At 43.9% G+C, this 22,865-nt stretch overlaps 1 protein-coding gene across 1 annotated transcript in view; it reads right to left on the reverse strand.

Moving 5' to 3' along the window:
- The window catches only part of ALDH1A1 (aldehyde dehydrogenase 1 family member A1), a 68,044-nt gene extending 46,236 nt beyond the window's left edge, over positions 1-21,808 (reverse strand). The window contains exons 1-2 of the mRNA XM_075828119.1: positions 21,635-21,808; positions 11,701-11,805 (exon numbers count right to left, since the gene is read on the reverse strand). Coding sequence (XP_075684234.1) covers positions 11,701-11,805; positions 21,635-21,727 — 198 coding nt within the window. The 5' untranslated portion in view covers positions 21,728-21,808. The remainder of the gene's footprint in view (positions 1-11,700; positions 11,806-21,634) is intronic.
- Between the last annotated feature and the right edge of the window lie 1,057 nt (positions 21,809-22,865).

The following is a 22,865-nucleotide window of genomic DNA, read 5'->3' on the forward strand; positions in this document are numbered from 1 at the left end:
TGGCAATGAATGAGAATTTCTATCAGCCACGCCGCAGTGCACTCAGAGAATGCTGGGTGTTGTAGTACTACAAAGGCTGCCTGTATTGCAAGTTGGATTGTTATGTTAACGGGGATGAGCCCCTTCTAAAAGCGGATTCACACACTGGCTTGGCAAATGGCAATGAATGAGAATTTCTATCAGCCACGCCGCGGTGCACTCAGGGAATGCTGGGCGTTGTAGTACTACAAAGGCTGCCTGTATTGCAAGTTGGATTGTTATGTTAGCGGGGATGAGCCCCTTCTAAAAGCTTATTCACACACTGGCTTGGCAAATGGCAATGAATGAGAATTTCTATCAGCCACGCCGCGGTGCACTTAGGGAATGCTGGGCGTTGTAGTACTACAATGGCTGCCTGTATTGCAAGTTGGATTGTTATGTTAACGGGCATGAGCCCCTTCTAAAAGGGTATTCACACACTGGCTTGGCAAATGGCAATGAATGAGAATTTCTATCAGCCACGCCGAAGTGCACTGAGGGAATGCTGGGCGTTGTAGTTCTACAAAGGCTGCCTGTATTGCAAGTTGGATTGTTATGTTAACGGGGATGAGCCCCTTCTAAAAGCTTATTCACACACTGGCTTGGCAAATAGCAATGAATGAGAATTTCTATCAGCCACTGTGCACTCAGGGAATGCTGGGCGTTGTAGTACTACAAAGGCTGCCTGTATTGCAAGTTGGATTGTTAGGTTAACCCATGCAACGGGGATGAGCCCCTTCTAAAAGCTTATTCACACACTGGCTTGGCAAATGGAGAATTTGTATTGCAATTTGGATGTTGAGAGTAGACTCCCGCTGTAGTGGATGAGCCCCTTCGATTGCTGGATTCCTGGCTTTTAGATTCCTAAAGCTTTCCCTAACTGCACAGAGATGCTATCCCTACAGCTCCTGTCTCTAAAATGGCTGCTGAGCTCCGTGCATAGACTTTTATTGCAGGCTTGAGCCCGCCCCTATGCTGCCTCCCGATTGGCTGGGAGAGCCGTTTGCAAGGCATTATGGGGTAGCCTGGTATCAAGTGATATTGTGAAATCCTCCATTTTACATCTAACATGTGGCAGGCGCCAAAATGTAGCCGGGTTCGGTCAAAACGGGTTCGGCCGAACCCGGTGAAGTTCGGATTCGCTGCGAACCGAACTTTTCCCGATGTTCGGACCGAAAAGGGTTCGGTTGTCCCGTTTCACTCATCTCTAGTTATCACGCTGAAAAGCTGGCGTGGGTCACTGATGATTTTATTCAGAAAATAGTGACTCTGGGTTAAGGAATCAAACATATAAAATCACCAATGACCAGCAGTGACCACCAGCTCTCCAGTGCAAAAAAACCATCAGTGTCCTCGTCCCCTGCAAGTGTGACATTGCGGAATAAATTAAATGAAACAGTCTTCTTTGCTTCAGTACCTCAAGATGGCTCAGGCAGGATTGTATTTGATCAAAAAAGTATAAAACACTGTTCGATACATTGATATGCTCTATAAAATGTTATTAAAATGTGAACATACTTATACTGATCCTAAATTATAGTCTGTATTAACCTAGAGCTGTACTGACAATTCTGTAGGCTGCTGTTGGAAATAATAGACAGACCCCTTAACAGTTAATCTGAGCTTCTAGAATGTAGGTGCACAGTTCATTTTTACATTGTAGTAAAAGCCACCCTTTCTAGAAGGCACAAGCGTTAAGCCAGCAAGGAATGCTGGGAGATTTCAGCTCTAAAGCCACCTGAATTGAGAATGTAGCTTTGTTACTCAACTTTATAGGGTATTATGTTCCCACAAAGGATTTTCTCAGGAATCAGTGGCAGAAATTCAGAGCTGATAGTCTGATTTCTGCCACGAATTTGGAGTTTAATCTACTGCAGATCCGCTAGCGGATTAGCCCTATTTAATGGGGCTAATCCACATGTGGCTATCCAATGTGCCAATTTTTTTTCACAATGGTGATTTAAAATTTGTGCCTTTTGAAGTTCGGTGAGGATTTCCTATTGCAATGAATGCGACAACGTTTTTTGCCAGATTTCACGCAGATTTTAGTGTGGAATATGCAGGGCCGGCCTTAGGATAGATCGCGCCCCGAGCAAAATTATCTTTCGGCGCCCCACCCCATCATAAAAAAAATACCCCATAAAAAAGTATAATGCCCTATATAGTGCCCCACACAGTATAATGCCCCTTTAGTGCCCCCCATACAGTATAATAATAATATTTAATAATACAATATATTATAACCCCTTCAAGGACACAGTATTTTGTCCTCTAATTGTGCCCACACACTATTATGCCCCCTAAGTGCCACACAAAGTATATTGCCCCCTGTAGTACCCCTACACAGTATAATGCCCCGCTCCCCTGGCTGCCACACCACCCTTATAGATAGTGCCCCCCTGTAGATTGTGCCATACATCCTCCTTGTAGACAGTGCCATAATACCCCACCTCCTTCTTGAAGATTGTGCCATACAGTCCCCCCTCCCCATTGTAGACAGTGCCCCCCCCAAAAAAAATTGTACTCACCTAGGCCCCGTTCCCACGACAAACTGAGCTGCTCCACGACGGGATCCTTGCATAGGCCAGCGTGATCCTGTAGCCTAATACAGATTTCCCCAACCTTTTCGGACTTGAGGCACCACTGGAAAAATAAAATGTCCTTAGGGCACCCCTAGCAAAAATAGTTTCGAGAAAGACAGAAAACTGCTAAAAACAAGCACTACACACGTAGGGTTTGTTCACACAGAGTATTTTGTAGGGCAAAAAAAATATGCCTTAAAATTCCTTCAGGAATTTTGAATTGACACTGTTGTTTGCCCTTTTTTTTTTTGCGTTTCTTTTAAGCCGTTGAAGCCAATCAAAAAACGCAGGCAAAAAGCACTTCAAACGAGCGCCACAGGTATTTTCTGCCTCCTATTAATTTCAATTGGAGCTCAGAGGTGGAAACCACTTGAAGACTTTCAGCCCCCCACTCACAGTGAAATAACCATCAGCCCACCACTTACAGTAAAATGACCATCAGCCCGCCACTCACTGTAAAATGACCATCAGCACCCTAATCACAGTAAAATGACTATCAGCCTCCCACTCACAGTAAAATTACCATCTTGCCCGCCACTCACAGTAAAATTACCATCAGCCCGCCACTCTCACTAAAATAACCATCAGCCCATCACTGACAGTAAAATGACCATCAGCCCCCCACTCACAGTAAAATGACCATCAGCCCCCCACTCACAGTAAAATGACCATCAGCCCCCCCACTCACAGTAAAATGGCCATCAGCCCAGCACTCACAGTAAAATGACCATTAGCCCGCCACTCTCACTAAAATTACCATCAGCCCACCACTCACAGATTCCCCCTGTAGATAGTGCCAAACAGCGCCCTTGTAGGTAGTGCCACACAGCCCACTGTAGAGAGTGCCACACAGCCCCCTGTAGATAATGCCACACAGCCCCCTTGTAGGTAGTGCCACACAGCCCCTTGTAGATAGTGCCATACAGCCCCTTGTAGGTAGTGCCACACAGCCCCTAGTCGGTAGTGCCACACAGCCCACTGGTAGGTAGGGCCACACAGCCCCCTGGCAGGTAGTGCCACACAGCCGACAGCCTCCTTGGAGATAGCACCCCCCTTCCTGTAGATAGCGCCACTGTAGCTCCCTGAAGGAGTAAAATCCCCCTGTGGCCAGGGATTGATGTCTCTGTCCATATATGGACAGTGACATCAGGGGCAACTCCTGAAGCGGAATCCCCGTCCACATCGTTGCTGACGCTGTGACCGGGGATTCCACTCCATGAGAAGCCCCTGTCGTCTGTGTCCATTTATGGACAGTGACGCCACTGGCTTCTCCTGGAGTGGAATCCCCGGTCACAGGATCGGGGATTCCACTCCAGGAGAAGCCCCTGACATCTCTGTCCATTTATGGACAGTGACGTCAAGGGCTTCTCCTGGAGTGGAATTCCCAGTCACAGAGTCGGTAACGCTGTGGACGGGGATTCCGCTTCAGGAGTTGCCTCTGATGTCACTGTCCATATATGGACAGAGACATCAAGTGCTCCGTTCAGGACCGGAATCCCCGGCCACACGTGGATTCCGCTCCTTCAGGAAGCTACAATGGCGCTAGCAGAGAGCAGAGCAGGAAGATCCCTCCCTGACCTGCTATAGTGACGTCGCATCCAGACGGGCAACCTTATGTACGGTGTCGCCGCTAGCGGCCACTACAAGCGGTGGCGACGCCACTGAGTGAAGCACCTGGGCGGAAAAGCGGCTGCTGCATCACCAGGCCCGGGCACTTCTGAAACAAGCAGGGGAAGGGAGCCAACGCAGCGCCCCCTTCCACCTGCTGAAGTGATGCACCCTGTGCAATGGCACAGGTCGCACACACCTAAGGCCGGCCCTGGGAATATGCACAGACTTCCCGTTAAAATCTGCATGCAAATGTGAACATTGCTTTAAGGTACCCACACACATGGCAAATGTTGGTACAGATTTACCCTTGTTTGTTAAAAGGGCGAAATCCGCTGTGAACATCTGTAACAGAATGATTTGAAAATCTGCAGCACGCTCTGATATCCGTGCAGAAAATGTTTTGTAGCACGTGGATGAGATTTATTCAAATGTAATCTAATATGTAACTTTACATAAAAGCTGTAATGACAGGGATAGGGAAACAGACAAGTGAGCCCTAATCTACCCGCCACTCAGTCCCTGCCTACCTGCAACGACCCGCCCTAGGCGACGGGGTACAAGTGGGCGACGGTCCCTACACTCAGTAAGTGCACGACAGACAACCAGACAAGGAAACACAGAACAAAGGGAAACGGGGCAGTTGCCCACGGCAACACCATGAGCAACAAGAGAAGTAAACGAGCCGAGTCAAACCAGGAGTGTACGAGGTACCAAACGCAGAGCAGAAGAGTAGTCAGTAAGCCAGGGTCATATGAAGCAGGGTCAAATAGTACAGAAGCTGCAGCAGGGCCAGGAAACCAACAGAGAAGATTCACAAGCAAGGAGGAACAGGAAAGGCAGGTATAAATAGACAGAGGGCGGGAGCTAGCTCCGTCTGGCAACACTGTGATAGGCTCTCCTTTCCTAAGCCTGCCATCCTGAGTGGTGGAAGATGGAGTCAGTCTCACAGATATAGAAGCAGGTGCAGACTGATTACCTATGGGCGTGGATACAGAAGCTGTGCCTGGCAGATGCTTAACAGTACCCCCCTTTTATGAGGGGCCACCGGACCCTTTCTAGATGGACCTGGTTTATTGGGGAAACGAAGGTGGAACCTCCTGACCAATACCCCAGCGTGAACATCCCGGGCGGGTACCCAAGTCCTCTCCTCAGGCCCGTATCCTCTCCAATGGACCAGGTACTGGAGGGAGCCTTGGACCATCTTGCTGTCCACAATCTTGGCCACTTCGAATTCTACCCCCTCAGGGGTGAGAACGGGGACAGGAGGTTTCCTCGAGGGAGCCAAGGACGGGGAGCAGCGTTTAAGGAGGGAGGCATGAAACACGTCGTGTACTCGAAAAGATGGGGGCAATTCCAGTCAGAAGGAGACAGGGTTAAGGACTTCAATGACCTTGTACGGCCCTATAAACCGGGGAGCAAACTTCTTGGACGGGACTTTAAGGCGCAAGTTCTTAGACGATAGCCACACCAGATCCCCGACCATAAACAAGGGGTTAGTAGAACGTCTTCTATCTGCCTGAGTTTTTTGTATGCTCTGTGACGCCTCTAGGTTCTTCTGAACCTGGGCCCAGACTGTGCACAGTTCCCGATGAACGACCTCTACCTCGGGATTGTTGGAACTACCAGCTGAAACGGAGGAGAACCGTGGATTAAACCCAAAATTACAGAAAAAGGGGGAGACCCCTGACGAGTTACTGACCCGGTTATTAAGGGAAAATTCGGCGAGGGGAATGAATGAGACCCAATCATATTGACAGTCAGAGATAAAACACCTTAAATATTGTTCTAGAGACTGATTAGTCCTCTTGGTTTGGCCATTTGTTTCAGGATGGAAGGCAGAGGAGAAGGACAGATCAATCTCCAACTTTTTACAGAAGGCTCTCCAAAACAAAAAAACAAATTGTACCCCTCTGTCAGAAACAATATTGACAGGGACCCCATGGAGACGCAGGATGTGTTTGACAAACAAGGTAGCTAACGTCTTAGCATTGGGTAGTTTTTTGAGGGGCACAAAGTGGCACATCTTACTGAAGCGGTCTACTACAACCCACACCACCGACTTGCCTTGAGATGGAGGCAAATCGGTGATAAAATCCATGGAGATATGGGTCCAAGGTCTCTGGGGAATGGGCAAAGAACATAGTAAGCACGCTGGTCGGGACCTGGGAGTCTTGGACCTAGCACAAACCTCACAAGCGGCGACGTAGGCCTTAACGTCTTTAGGCAACCCTGGCCACCAATAGTTTCTGGCAATGAGGTGCTTGGTACCCAGGATGCCTGGATGACCAGATAGTGCGGAGTCATGATTTTCCCTAAGTACCCTTAGTCGGAATTGCAGGGGAACAAAACAGGTTGTTCCCAGGAAGGTTCCCGGGAGCTGAACCTTGATCAGCAGCAATTTCAGAGACTAAATCAGAATCAATAGAGGAAATTATTATACCTGGAGGCAAAATACAAGCAGGATCTTCCTCCGAAGGAGGGCTGGCCATGAAGCTACGCGACAGTGCATAAGCCTTAATATTTTTAGACCCAGCCCTATAGGTAACCAAAAAATTGAATCTGGTAAAAAATAACGCCCATCGAGCTTGTCTCGGGTTTAGCCTCCGGGCCGATTCTAGAAAAACCAGATTCTTGTGGTCGGTAAGGACCGTTACCTGGTGCCTAGCCCCCTCCAGGAAGTGGCGCCACTCTTCAAATGCCCATTTAATGGCTAAGAGTTCGCGGTTGCCAATATCATAGTTACTCTCAGTAGGCGAAAACTTCCTGGAGAAGTAGGCACAGGGACGGAGATGGGTGAGGGACCTGGTACCCTGGGACAAGACAGCCCCCACTCCCACCTCGGATGTGTCAACCTCCACGATAAATGGCTCCATTTGGTTGGTCTGAACCAGCACCGGGGCCGAGATAAAGCACTTCTTAAGGGCCTCAAAAGCCTGGACAGCCTCAGGAGGCCAGTGGAGGAGATCAGCACCCTTGCGAGTGAGGCCCATAAGAGGCTTAGCGATGACCAAGAAGTTAGCAATAAATCTCCTGTAATAATTAGCGAACCCCAAGAAGCACTGTAACGCCTTCAGGGAGGCAGGTTGGACCCATTCCGCCACAGCCTGGACCTTGGCAGGGTCTATGCGGAATTCATGAGGAGTGAGGATTTGACCCGAAAATGGTATCTCTTGCACCCCAAACACACATTTTTCGGTCTTCGCAAACAGTTTGTTTTCCCGAAGGACCTGGAGCACCTTCCTGACATGCTCAATGTGGGAGGACCAGTCCTTGGAAAACACAAGTATGTCATCAAGGTACACTACAAGAAATACCCCCAGGTAATCTCTTAAAATCTCATTTATGAAATTCTGGAAGACCGCGGGAGCATTACACAACCCAAAGGGCATGACGAGGTATTCGAAATGACCTTCGGGCGTGTTAAACGCAGTCTTCCACTCATCCCCCTCTTTGATGCGGAAAAGGTTATATGCCCCCCGTAGATCAAACTTAGAGAACCATTGGGCCCCCTGAACCTGATTGAAGAGATCAGGAATCAAAGGAAGGGGATACTGGTTCCTTACAGTGACCTTATTCAAGTTACGGTAGTCAATGCATGGCCTAAGACCACCATCCTTCTTCCCTACGAAGAAGAAGCCAGCACCTACTGGAGAAGTAGAGGGGCGAATGTAACCCTTGGCCAGGCATTCCTGGATATACTCTCTGATGGCTTCAAGTTCGGGACAAGAGAGATTAAATATCCTACCCTTAGGGAGTTTAGCTCCTGGTACCAAATCGATAGCGCAATCGTATTCTCTATGAGGAGGTAACACTTCGGAGGCCTCCTTAGAGAAAACATCAGCGAAGTCCTGAACAAACTCAGGTAGCGTGTTCACCTCCTCAGGGGGAGAAATAGAATTAACAGAAAAACATGACGTCAAGCATTCATTACCCCATTTGGTAAGATCCCCAGTATTCCAGTCAAACGTGGGATTATGCAACTGCAACCAGGGAAGGCCTAAAACCAAATCGGACGATAATCCCTGCATCAACAATACAGAGCACTGCTCCCAATGCATGGAGCCAACAAGGAGTTCAAAAACAGGGGTATGCTGTGTAAAATAACCATTAGCAAGAGGAGTGGAGTCGATACCCACTACCGGGACAGGTTTAGGCAAATCAATCAAAGGCATAGCTAGAGACATAGCAAATTCCACAGACATGATATTAGCAGACGACCCTGAATCCACGAAGGCACTGCCGGTAGCAGACCTACCACCAAAAGAGACCTGAAAGGGAAGCAAGATTTTATTACGTTTCATATTTACGGGAAATACCTGTGCGCCCAAGTGACCTCCCCGATGATCACTTAGGCGCGGAAGTTTTCCGGCTGCTTATTCTTACGCCTAGGACAGGTATTCACTTGATGCTTGTCATCCCCACAATAGAAGCAGAGACCATTCTTCCTGCGGAACTCTCTACGTTGTTGGGGGGACACGGAGGCCCCGAGTTGCATGGGTACCTCCGAGTCTTCCGTGGAAGAACGAAGCAACGGAACCTCGGGAGGCATCATGGGGGAGTCAGAGGAGACAACACATAAACGTTCACGTTGTCGTTCCCTGAGATGTCGGTCAAGTCGTACCGCTAAAGCCATAGGGAGTCAGAAGAGGGATAGCTAACTAGCAGGTCTTTCAGGGCATTCGACAGACCCAACCTAAACTGGCACCTTAAGGCAGGGTCATTCCACCTCAACAGGTCTCTTACCCTGACGTAAGGTCACCAGCTGACTCTCGGCAAAGGCAGTCCTGTCAGTCTCGTCATAAATGAGTCCGAGAGCAGAAAAGAAAAGATCAACGGATGAAAGTTCAGGGGCGTCAGGAGCCAAGGAGAAGGCCCATTCTTGGGGCCCTTCCTGGAGCCGGGACATAATTATACCCACCCGCTGGCTCTCAGAACCTGAGGAGTGGGGCTTTAAACGAAAATAGAGCCTACAACTCTCCCAAAAGGAGAGAAAAGTCTTCCGTTCCCCTGAGAACCGGTCAGGCAACTTGAGGTGGGGTTCAAGAGGTGAGGTGAGGGGCACTACCATGGTAGCATCAGGCTGGTTGACCCTCTGAGCCAGGGCCTGGACCTGTAGGGAGAGACCCTGCATTTGCTGAACCAGGGTCTCAAGGGGGTGAATAGTGGTGTGAGGGACCAGGGTAGAGTAGGTATATGGGCTTGTGAATATGTAATGACAGGGATAGGGAAACAGACAAGTGAGCCCTAATTTACCCGCCACTCAGCCCCTGCCTACTTGCAATGACCCGCCCTAGGCGACGGGGTACAACTGGGCGACGGTCCCTACACTCAGTAAGTGCACGACAGACAACCAGACAAGGAAACACAGAACAAAGGGAAACGGGGCAGTTGCCCACGGCAACACCGTGAGCAACAAGAGAAGTAAACGAGCCGAGTCAAACCAGGAGTGTACGAGGTACCAAACGCAGAGCAGAAGAGTAGTCAGTAAGCCAGGGTCATATGAAGCAGGGTCAAATAGTACAGAAGCTGCAGCAGGGCCAGGAAACCAACAGAGAAGATTCACAAGCAAGGAGGAACAGGAAAGGCAGGTATAAATAGACAGAGGGCGGGAGCTAGCTCCGTCTGGCCAGACTCCCACTCCTAAGCCTGCCATCCTGAGTGGTGGAAGATGGAGTCAGTCTCACAGACATAGAAGCAGGTGCAGACTGATTACCTATGGGTTTGGATACAGAAACTGTGCCTGGCAGATCCTTAACAAAAGCTTTTTATTTTTTTAACCACTGTATATTCATTGGTAGAAATGCTCATGCTCACTGCTTCCATATCTATGAGCATTCCTCCAGCCTATAGAAAACTATAACTCCCAACATGCCTTCAGGCTGTCAGGCCATCCTGGGAGTAGTTTTGCAACAGCTGGAGAGCCATAGGTTGGAGACCACTGATCTATAGGTTCCTTGCCGCTACCCAAATGAAAGTACATGTAATGTCCGTGGCTGCGGGCTGTCAGCTCCGTTCCCCCCCTGAGAGCCGCAGCCACGAGTCGGCAAGCGCTGGCCCCAGCCTCCTCCTCAGGAGACGCCAGCGCTCGCGTTCACTCACCTCAGCCGGATCCCGTAGGGTGTATGCGCACGCTCGTGCCTGCTCTTAAAGGGTCATCGCGCGCACCGGACCTTGTTGATGAAGTGACCCGTGAGTACCGTGGACTATAAGAGGGGTCCAGCCCCCTAGTTCCATGCCTGAGCGTTGTTGTGTTCCCTAGTTTGTCTATGTGATGGCCTCCTAGTGTGTACCTGTTCCTGTTCCATTTCCTGTTTCCTGTTCCTGTACCTGTTCCAGTTCCTATTCCTTGCATTTCCATACCATCCTGGTCGAGCACTGTGCTGTGCCAAAGTCGTGTCGTGCTGTATCCACGTCTGACCTGCTTCACCTCGCCTGACGTCTACCTGCTGCCTAGTCCAAGCCGAGCCTGCCCTGCTGCTGTCTGAGCTGCCACAGGTACCTATACGAACTATAGACTTTCACCTGCTCCCTGTTGGCCAGCTGCCTTACCGCCAAGGCGGTACGGCCCAGTGGGTCCACAGACCCTTCGTGACAGTACAGACTGAAAGCTGAAATGATCTCAGGATGAATTGCAGAGAGATATCTCCCCGTTTAAGTCAAATGAAGATAAAACATGGATTTGTACTGTACTTTAGCCTGCATTGTCTTATATGGTGGGAATATAGGTTCATTTTTAGAAAAACTGTCTCAAACCAATTATAGTTCTAGGGATTGGGTCTCTTATTCTGCTTTGATAAATATAAAGATTCTGTCAGCCTGTGCCAGATAGAGCAAGCAGAAAATAGAGTTTTACTATATACACTAATTTCATAGAAATTATTGAGACAGGTCATCTTTGAGATCCATGTAGTGCAATTTAAAAACAATATAACAAACATTCATTCACTTGGAATTGTGTATTAAAGCCTATGTACACCATTGAAAATTTGTTTTTGTTGTTGTTTTTTTAAATAAAAATATGTATCAGTGTGATTGCTGCAACTTTCTAATTGGTTTTTATTAAAAATTATTATTACTTTTTGAGATACAGCTGCTTTGTATCCTGTATATAGAGCAGGTGTATTGTGCGCGGAGACCTGAATCCGTCAGGTCAGCGGGACTGACAGGTTAAGTGAAAGTGGTCCTGCGTGTCTCTGACACGCAGGATCCACCTGTTATCCATCACACATAATTTAACGGATTCAGGTCTCAGCGCACGATACAGCTGCTCTGTATACAGGACACAAAGCAGCTGTATCTAAGAAATTACAAATAATTTTTAATAAAAAGTAATTAGAAAGTTGCACCAAATATACTGATACACATTTTTATGATTGATATATATATATATATATATATATATATATATATATATATATATATATATATATATTATTTTCAAAGGTGTACATAACCTTTAACTTTAAAATAGATTCAATATGTTCCTTACCTTATCTCCTTCTTCTATCTCACATATCTTGTCTCCAGTGGCCGGGTTGAAGACAGGGAATTTCTTACCACTGACTGAATTATGCCATTCATTGTTTATAAAGATCTGAGGGGAAAAAAAGCAATTCCATATAATACACTGCAATACAGTGTTTGCTCTATAATTTTCTGTACTATCTCTGAGAGTTAGAACATGTTGCAGGACAATATGGGTACCACTGTAATTATGAATATGCAAAGTATACCTTATAGTTTAGAAGAACAAGACAAACCTTTTCTTTGGCTGGAATTTTAATAGTGTATGTTTTAGTCTATACTTGCATAAACATATTTGAGCTGCATAGTGTACATTATACTGTATTTGTTCCATTAGAATCCAGTATGTGAGTGAATGCCTAAGGTTGGCAATAAGTTATTGTAATTGACATGACATGCCAATAATCTAATGGAGATAGCCCAATTGTACCCTATGTGTTTAGCAGCCACTTATGTTCTTCCAACATAAGCTCAGCTAGATCAAACATGCCTGACTATGGGAAAGTAAGGGAATCGTAATGACACCTTCCTTATGCAGCTGCATTATGGTATATGAATGAGCCATTTAAAGCCAATGACAGGATTGGATCCTGTCGTATGAGATCAATAATGCCTTTTCCATTACAACTTTGGGAAAGGCTTACCTGATCTAACAGAAGTTATCTAATCTCCTAATTGGCCTAAATATACAGCTACCTCACAGAGCCTATGTGTATGCCAAGATTAAAAAATTTAAAATTGGGGGCTCAAAAAATTGTTTTCATTTTTTTAAATTTAAGTTTAGGGAAGTACCGTATTTATTGTGAAATATACATGTCCGTTAATCTTCACATAAATGCCTGGGACAGCTAGGTGATAATTCCATGTAATTGCATTCCTTGGTAGTGGAAATGTAATTGGACAGGGTGTTAAAAACTCTAACAATTTATGTGAAGTCTTTTTGGTGAGTGATTATTGAAAAAAACAGTGCTTGGCTGTGATACTGAAGGAGTCCTGCCAGAACTCACATATTCCCCTCAGATGTGAGTAGGCCGGGTTACTCGGGCTCATTATGCAGCCTCCATGCTGTGATCATCTGTATATGGCCACATATTGACTCTCCCATGCATGGCAAGTTACTTATTGATTTCAAAGGAAATTGCTTGAAAAACCACGGGAAGCGCTGCCTTGATTAGTGAGAAATGCCGGGTCACAGACTTAAGTTACATTTCCTTCTAGTATTTTCAGTGCGTTCAGAAATAATGTGTATGACACAGTGAAGCGAGTTGTACAGTAGTTCAGACTGGATATCAAGCACACACTGTGCTCATTTCATTCCACACTCCGCTACCGGACCTCGAAGCTGACCTGCCTTGGCCATGCAAATGAAGGGCCGTCACTTTGCTTAGACAGAGGCATCTCTGTTTGCTGGTCCCAGTATGTGAATTACAGTATTGTCTAGACTCGTCTATCGTCCATGGTCTACATGTTTTCTGACTATATATACCACAACGTTCCGTGTCTTGTATCCAATCCGCAGCTTGGACCCTCTGTAGCAGTCTGAATTGTATGTATAATCATAATTATAACATATGCTATTTGTAAGCATTGGAAAGTGCACCCGAGTGGTTGGAAATTTATCAGGGTCTCAAGACAATGAAAATGTAGCTATGGCCAAAGTTAGTAGAATACATTGTATTGTGGAATATATCCGTTCCCCTTTATAGAGCTCCCCCATGGCTCTCACAGATGTGATCCACCAGTAATTGTAAAGTATGGGATTCAGCAACACAGCTCCTAACATGCAAAGTCAGTATTAGTAAGTATTGGTATTTTCCTTCTAAACTGGCAGTGAGCCCCCTTGCCTACAGCCTCTGTGTAGTGGTACAATTGGCACATACGGTATGTCTGCCCCTGATTTTGTACATTCAACTCTAAGTCACTATCTACAGTAAATAAATTATGGACAGTTGTCAATTCTATTCTGAATCCATGATTTTAAAGAGAAACCCCAAAACACGTTCATAAGTAAAAGCAAAAGTATTTTTGCAATATATGGTTAATTGCTAAATGACCTCATTATTTCCAGCCCCTTTAGGTCATGTTTGACCATAAAGACTGGCAGAAGAAAACTGCTGGTATCCAAGTGAATAACAAATATTAGAGGTCCACTTTGTACCAGGTACTGCGGAGTTCCTGTAGACATCGGCCATGTAGAGGACAAATCATTGGCTGACTCCACACCCGTATTTGTGCGGAATTATATTATGCCAGCCAATAGGAGCTATGTACAATATAAACCTGCGGAGCAAATTTTGGTGGCCTGTACTGCCTTAACCAAGCTGAACTGATTTTTACACTTATAGCAGTGGCTCCACATGAGCAAAATATCATTTTATATTTATACATTATACTTCTGTGCGCCAAGACGGTACAAATCTGTCTCGCTGTATCATGTTTATGCAAGTGAGATCTTTGATTCAAGGAAAGCTCTATATCTAGAAGACTCAAATATAGAGCTAATGTTAGTCAATGCAACTGTTCGTATTAGAAGTCGCATTCTCCCCATAGGGGTTAAACGAGTTTATCTCTATTTGTATCTCAAAGGTCAATGAAGTTTGTAAATATACATGCTGCAAATGAATAGCACTTGATGATTCGGAGTAAACTGCAGTAACTAGGGTGGCAGTTATCGCTCCACCATTTTGGTAAGAAATATTTAATATAGAGAAAATCTCCATCAGCGTTACTCCACCCATTAAAGATATACTGTTTTACTGTGTGGAAATATCATAGTTGCCAACTGTTCTGCTCTTCCTGGGACAGACTAAAATCTGGCCTTCTGCTGTGCCAGGGATTCAACAGAGAGGCACCACCCATCAAACTCCCATGTGACTACTTCTTCCGCGCCTCTCCCTTCCTTTTGCTCTGTCATTGACTCTTATCTTTCCCACTGTTGAAAATGGGAATGTAACTGTGTCAAGAAATTCTCATGTAAGATGGTTTGGTGTAAAGAGGTCTCGTAAACTTCCTGCTTGGTGCATCGGAAACAGCCGTATCCACAAGGGCTCCGAGAGCAGTGAGTTTCCCACCAATGTTTGTTGTATGAATTAACATAGCCTTGCCTCCTCATATGGCCACTTGTGACATGGGAACACCTCCATCCAATCATCAAGAGACAGCCCCTGAATACAATTCCCTATGTAGAATACTCAAAGGGCTCAAACACATTGTCAGTTCTAGGTTCTTTAAAGGTAATAACAGGTGACAGGAAAACAAATGTCATACACATAGCCGTATTTGGGATCCATTGTATGTGGATCCCAAATATGGCTTCCATAAAATTCTATGGGCCCATACTGTACTTCCGCTCTTATCCCTTAAAAGCATTGTCTCATTGATGCACTCTATGGTGGCACAAAATGTAGCGACAGGTTTGTGTTGGGGGCCCAAAATGCTGCCTGTGCCCACGGTATGGGACTAGCTCATTAAGGCCTGTCCTGTAAAGTAAGTCAAGAATTCATTCGTGGCCGATCAATAAGAAGTGTGACGTACATTGTGTGACTTTAATATGGAGTTTGACAGCTGTTCGGTAGGGTTCTGTTGTACCCACTAGCTTAAAGTTATTAAGCATCTTATAGTTGTCCTAATATATAGATTCATTCTGGAGACAATTTCAAACTTTTTTTGAAAAATATATAGAAATTCTCAAATATTAACGTTTTATGCTACTAAAATCTATCATCTGAGTTGTTGTTATGTTATAGAACATAATTCGCAATTAGTAAACAAATGTAACTCCTCAATATCCTGTCAGTGTTTGATTTGGGTGCTCTTTAAGGACAGTTTTGGTGATGCTCAGGTGCTAGCTCTGGTCATGCTCAGGTGCTAGCTCTGGTGATGCTCGGGTGCTAGCTCTGGTGATGCTCGGGTGCTAGCTCTGGTCAAGCTCAGGTGCTAGCTCTGGCCATGCTCAGGTGCTAGCTCTGGTCATGCTCGGGTGCTAGCTCTGGTGATGCTCGGGTGCTAGCTCTGGTCATGCTCAGGTGCTAGCTCTGGTCATGCTCAGCTGCTAGCTCTGGTCATGCTCAGGTGCTAGCTCTGGTGATGCTCATGTGCTAGCTCTGGTGATGCTCAGGTGCTAGTTCTGGTGATGCTCATGTGCTAGCTCTGGTCATGCTCAGGTGCTAGCTCTGGTCATGCTCAGGTGCTAGCTCTGGTCATGCTCAGGTGTTATTTCTGGTGATGCTCAGGTGCTAGCTCTGGTGATGCTCATGTGTTAGCTCTGGTGATTCTCAGGTGCTAGCTGTGGTGATGCTCAGGTGCTAGCTCTGGTGATGCTCAGGTGCTAGCTCTGGTCATGCTCAGGTGCTAGCTCTGGTCATGCTCAGGTGCTAGCTCTGGTGATGCTCAGGTGCTAGTTCTGGTGATGCTCAGCATTGGTTTTGCATAAAAGGAAAGGCATCTCGGCATTCCCAGCCCAGGTTAAGCTTGCCATACACTAGGGATTTTGAATGGCTGAAAAGCCCAATTTATACATATTCTGCAGACTGTCATTGTCATTATGTGACACAAACAAGCGTGATGGATGGCTGATATCTGTGGAAAAGTTGCTGCGTTTAATTTTTTGGGTTGTTGTCGTGTGCAGTCTTAAAAAAATCATTCATGCCAAATAAAAGATATGCATCTCGTAAATAGAAGCCTGAAACCAGGCAACAGATCAAAGCAGAGATCGATCCTCAATTTTAACTTCATAGACCAACAATGAATGACAAGCCATTTAGAAAACATCGATCTGGAATCCCTAAAAATATAGCAAGCTTTAGCCAGAGTCGAAGTACCCCCATTTATGCACCTTTATCCCTCTAATCTATCTATCTATCTATCTATCTATCTATCTATCTATCTATCTATCTATCCTACTCATATCTATCTATCTCATATCTATCTATCTATCTATCTATCTATCTATCTATCTCATATCTATCTATCTATCTATCTATCTATCTATCTATCTATCTATCTATCTATCTATCTATCTATCTATCTATCTCATATCTATCTATCTATCTATCTATCTATCTATCTATCTATCTATCTATCTATCTATCTATCTCATATCTATCTATCTATCTATCTATCTATCTATCTATCTATCTATCTATCTATCTATCTATCTATCTATCTATCTATCTATCTATCTATCTATCTATCTATCTATCTATCATACAAGGTACTAATGCTAAGCAGCATCAGGACGTTGTATACTAAAGCGCATACGACGACTTCATTCTGGCTGCGGTCAGGACCTGTGTGTAAGAGATGTAAGTAAATGCATGTTTTTTCTTTTATTCTGGTCTGGGGTCTGACTTAGGGGTCTGATCTGAGGTCTGATTAATTTAGGAGTCTGGGGTCTGATTTAGGAGTCTGATCTCAGGTCTGAACTAATTTAGGTGTCTGGTCTGAATTAATTAAGGGGTCGGGTCTGGGGATTCAAAGAAATTTGGGGTCTGTTCTGGGGTGTGAATTGACTTATGCTTCTGGGGTCAGATTTAGGAGTGTGATCTGGTGTTTGAATTAATCTAGAGGTCTGATTAATTTAGGGGTCTGGTCTAGGGTCTGAAATTATTTTACGGTTTTGTCCTGGGTCTGATTTATGGGTCTAAATAAATTTTAAAGGCTAGGTACACCTTTGAAATCTTTTTTTTTTTTTTAAATAATCAATCAGTATGATGTGCAACTTCAAAATACTTTTTATTAAATATTATTTTTACTTTTTGAGATACAGCTGCTCTGTAACCTGTATACAGAGCAGCTGTATCATGCACTGAGACCTGAATCTGTCAGGTCAGCGGGTCCGACGGGTTCCTGTGTGTTTCTAACATGCAAGATCGAGCTGCTATTGATCACATCTAAGTTCATAATTTAGATGTGATAGATTACTGGTAGATCCAGTGTGTCAGAGACACGCAGGACCGGCTGTCACTGAACCTGTCAGTCCTGCTGACCTGACAGATTCAGGTCTTAGCGCACAATACAGCTTCTATGTATCCAGGATACAGAGCAGCTGCCTCTCAAAAAGTAAAAATCATTTATAATAAAAAGCATTTTGAAAGTTGCACCAATCATACTGATAGACATTTTTGTTAAAAAATGTCAAAGGTGTACAAAGCCTTCAAGCCACTGTCTGGCTGTCATAAAATCTAAAACTATTCGAATGGAGAAGACCTCATAATATCTTCATGTCCATTTATTGCATTGTAGAAAGTGAAGGGAACTGTCTGGATGAATTTTGAGCTACACTATTAGAGGACACTTGATATTGTGTGCCTAAGGCTGCCACACCTAGACTCTGTAAATGAAGACCTTCGTCCTGCACAGTTCACCAGGGCTATAAATTAAATCCTTGAAAAGATTCTTCTACTGCACAGTTCAGAGGTTCAGATCAAACAGAGTCCCCAAAGTGGCATTATCGTTATGAATGAAAAATCCCAAGGAATTCTCAAGGTGGATACTTCAATATTATTCTTCTACAAACTGAAAACATGACCTCCAGTTAAGAGACAATTCCAGCAATATGTATTATATAGATGTTACAAGTATTAAACATAGAATCTTTTATTTGTAATCTGTATCGCAGTCGTTTTTTTCATTATTTTACAACTGAAACACTCGTCAGCAAAGGGGCATAAAGAGATATTTCCAATGGAATCCCATTTGTATCCTAAGAGATGATGGGGCACATTTACTAATAGTATTTTAGGTTTAAACAGCTTAGAATTAGACTAGATGCACCAAATTTATCACAGTGGCTATTGCTGGATGATGAATTTCATGCACCTTTAGACACTTCTGTCTAACTTTATACCACCTCTTGGCTGGCTTATTTTGGTCCCCTTTTTTTTTTTTGCCAAAATGTAAGATGCGCCGCTTTTTCTGCTGAGGCATGCCCCCTTTTCAGGCATGTCGCAAACATCTGTTCTTTTTGCACACTTCATTGATAAATGTATCTAAACTGATTTGTATCTAAAATGATTTGCGCCTTAAAGAAGGTGCAACGGAGGCCAGTATTCTGGCACAGCACCAATAGTAAATCTGCCCCGTTGTGCATTTACATTGGCCCATGCTTATTTTTCTTGGACCCATGTAAAGTAAATGCTATGATTGTAAAGGTTACTACTAACGTTTGAGGGAAGTTTTGAAGCAGGAACGATAAGTATTTTGACTCATGGAACAGATTGTCATCGTTCGGAACTGATCAGTTTTAGCATTACGCACATTAAGGCCTTATCCAGAAGGCCGTGTTCTATCCGTGAGATAAAGACCGTATATCGGGCGCATTTCCCAGAACGAACACAGTTCTGAGAGCCATACTCCTAGCATCATAGTCATCCATGACGCTGTGAGTCACTGCCTCGCTTTAGGACTACCGTCCTGTATTGAAATCATGATTATAGCATGGGACGGTATTCCCGCATGGAGGCAGGGACTCCTAATATCACAGATAACTATGATGCTAGGAGTAAGTCTCCCTAAACTGTGTTCAGTACTGGAAATGCGGCCGACATACGGTCCATATCTCACAGACCGATCACGGCAAGTGTGAATAAAGCCTAACACTTGTAAAATCACTTGGATCAGGGAGCTGAGATATGAACATTTGTTTGGCATGGCCTTCAAACTGAGACCTTGTGGTCACTGATGGTCACTGGTGCTTTCCTTTCCTAACAAATAGCAGCTCTATAGGGTCACAAATCTAGATTTGACTCCTAGAGGACCACTATTTTGTTAGGAAAAGAAGGTCTTGGACAACAACATCTCTCTTGTGTGCGTCACCCTGCCAAATAAATCCTTAAATCTCAGCTTCCTGGACCCCTGTAAGGGGGCAAAGTTGGCACATTGGGGTTAATTGCCACTATACTTGAATTTTAATCTATTCAATGGAATTAGGCTTCATAAGTTAGAGGTGCTTATTTATTGTATGCTGAAAAAGTTATGCATCTTTCTAATATACTTTTTGCTTCAATTTCTCATTATTTTATAGATCTCTGCCTCCTGCCAGTGTATTAAAACATTTTTTGAACATTCATGGGCATCAATGCAGTTTTTGTTATTTTCAGCTGACACAGCTGCATGGCACCTTGGGGTTTTACTACAGTTTTGGCACGATTATCGGAAAAAACGGTGCAAAAACAGCGGATTTTGGAAATGGCTGCACTAAAACCACGACATGTGTCTTACCCTAAGGCCTGATTCACACGAATGTGTTAAACGTCCGTGGGACGGCCGTTGCAACAGCGGCCATCCCACGGACCTATGTTATTCAATGTGGCCATTCACATAGCCGTTGTTTCAACGGACCGTGTGAAGGGTCAGTGTGAAAATAGGACATGTCCGTTCTTTTCACGCGTCACGCATCCCTCCATAGACTCTCAACTATGGGGGATGCGTGACATCGCGTCCCGCAGCGCTGAGCACGGATGCACCTCGGACGTGAATGCGCAGCGTTCGTGTGAATCAGGCCTTAGGGCACTTTCACACAGCAGTATTCTGGTCAGTATTTTACATCAGTATTTGGGACTCAAAACTAGTAGAACCTACAGAGAGAAGGATAATGGAAAGATTTGCACCTCTTCCATGTTTTGTTCCCCTCTTGGTTTTGGCTTCCAAATACTGAAGCAAAATACTGACCAGAATACTCCTGTGTGAAAGTGGCCTTATTTAAGTGAGATGGCAGGAGCAGTAGAGTTTGTGCACCCTGTTTGTGCTCTAGGACAAAGAATAAATAGGGAGTTGGAATAAGCAGCGTACCACAAATGTAGTTGCTCAGCTTTCTACATGTTTGCTGATCCATGCACTGAAGTCGTTTTTAAGATCACACTGCGTTACATTTAGCCAGAAACTAATTTCACCAAACAGGTCGGACGTTCCCGGACCTGCATTCCTGTACTATCTCACCGAGTCTAAAGTACACAAGGTCAATAGTTAATTTGCATTGAAATATTCTGCAGGGTAAGGCTGCGTTCACATCTGGGTCCTGACAGAGGTTTCCGTTTCCATCCCCATTGATTTCAATGGTGACGGATCCGGTGCAAATGGTTTCCGTCATTTTGACGTAATCAATAGCACAGTTGACTACAGTATTCATTCTGTCAAAACTACGGAACCCTTGCACAACGGAGACAAACGGAAACCATTTGCACCGGATCCGTCATCATTGAAATCAATAGTGATGGAAACGGAAACCTATGGTTTCAGTTTGTGTCAGTCAGGGCTCCGTTCTGACAGAAAATTTTGACGGAACGGAGCCCTGACGCAGATGTGAACGCAGCCTAAAACGTATATATTAGTGAGTATAGTTATTTGGAGCCGGAGAATATATTTTTCTTATATTATCTGTATTCTATTTGCAACACTCACTTTATACAGATGCAGCAGAGCTGAACTTCTCATTTCACTCATTGGTTTACCTGTAAAACCACAGGTAACATTATTACCTTATGTTGTGCCAGATGACAAACTTAGCTCTGTTAGCTCTGCTACGCCTGTATCTCGTGAGTCAGTTATAAGGTTTTATATAGCATCTTGGCCTGCTAACAAGTCAATGTGTCCCAGTGTGAACTTGGAGGCAGCTTGCAAGTGTGTGAATGTTTTGTAAAGTGTTATTTCTAGTTTGCGTATGTTTAAAAAGGTCACTTACATAACCGCCTCTACACTAGATGGCTTAACCTCTTCATTGCTGGATTATAGATATTTGCAAAGGAATATATAGCTAGATTCAGAGTACTGGAAAAGCTAAAAAAAACAACTTTTTTTATAAATCTAATCTAATTATTAAAACAACAATAATGAAAGCAAGAATAAAGCATAAACTGTCCAAAGAACAAAGTCAGAGCATTAAATAACAGATTATTTCTTACCTTGGTGTATTTGATTTCCAAGTCGCTGAGAGGAGTAGGAATACTAAACTGGGCACATTTCTCGCCAGATTTTCCCTTGTTTTCGGATGACATGTTAACCTTATTTACTGCAACACAGGTGAAACAAAGTAGAGTATTAGTCAGGCTGAGGGGTTTTATCCTGACTGGGGACTTGGCTTTCGTTTTTTGTCTTTTAGTCCAGATTGGTTACATGAGTATTTGCATATAAAGCTGGGATTGGACAAACCTATTCAAGACTACTCCAAGAAGCACCACCCCTAATATGCTTTCACTTTGGTTGACATTTACAGGGATGTGCTTTCTATGCTATCTATCTATCTATCTATCTATCTATCTATCTATCTATCTATCTATCTATCTATCTATCTATCTACCTCATATCTATCTATCTATCTATCTATCTCATATCTATCTATCTATCTATCTATCTATCTATCTATCTATCTATCTATCTATCTCATATCTATCTATCTATCTCATATCTATCTATCTATCTATCTATCTATCTATCTATCTATCTATCTATCTATCTATCTATCTACCTCATATCTATCTATCTATCTATCTATCTATCTATCTATCTATCTATCTATCTCATATCTATCTATCTATCTATCTATCTATCTATCTATCTATCTATCTATCTATCTATCTATCTATCTATCTATCTATCTATCTATCTATCTATCTATCTCATATCTATCGGTCTGTCTATCTATCTATTTATTTATCTATCTATCTCTCATATCTATCTATCTCTCATATCTATCTATCTATCTATCTATCTATCTATCTATCTATCTATCTATCTATCTATCTATCTATCTATCTATCTATCTATCTATCTATCTATCATCTATCTATCTATCTATCTATCTATCTATCTATCTATCTATCTATCTATCTCATATCTATCTATCTCATATCTATCTATCTATGTATTTATCTATCTATCTATCTATCTATCTATCTATCTATCTATCTATCTATCTATCTATCTATCTATCTATCTATCTATCTATCTATCTATCTATCTATCTATCTATCTATCTATCTATCTATCTCATATCAATTCAATTCAAAGAAGCTTTATTGGCAGGACCAAATACATATTAACATTGCCAAAGCAAGTAAGAAGTAAGGGAATGAGGGATAGGGACTGAGGGATTGGGGGATAGGGACACATCTAGGGTCGGGGTTATACAAGTCC

This window comes from Rhinoderma darwinii, chromosome 1, assembly GCF_050947455.1.
Source record: "Rhinoderma darwinii isolate aRhiDar2 chromosome 1, aRhiDar2.hap1, whole genome shotgun sequence".
Classification (NCBI taxonomy): domain Eukaryota; kingdom Metazoa; phylum Chordata; class Amphibia; order Anura; family Rhinodermatidae; genus Rhinoderma; species Rhinoderma darwinii.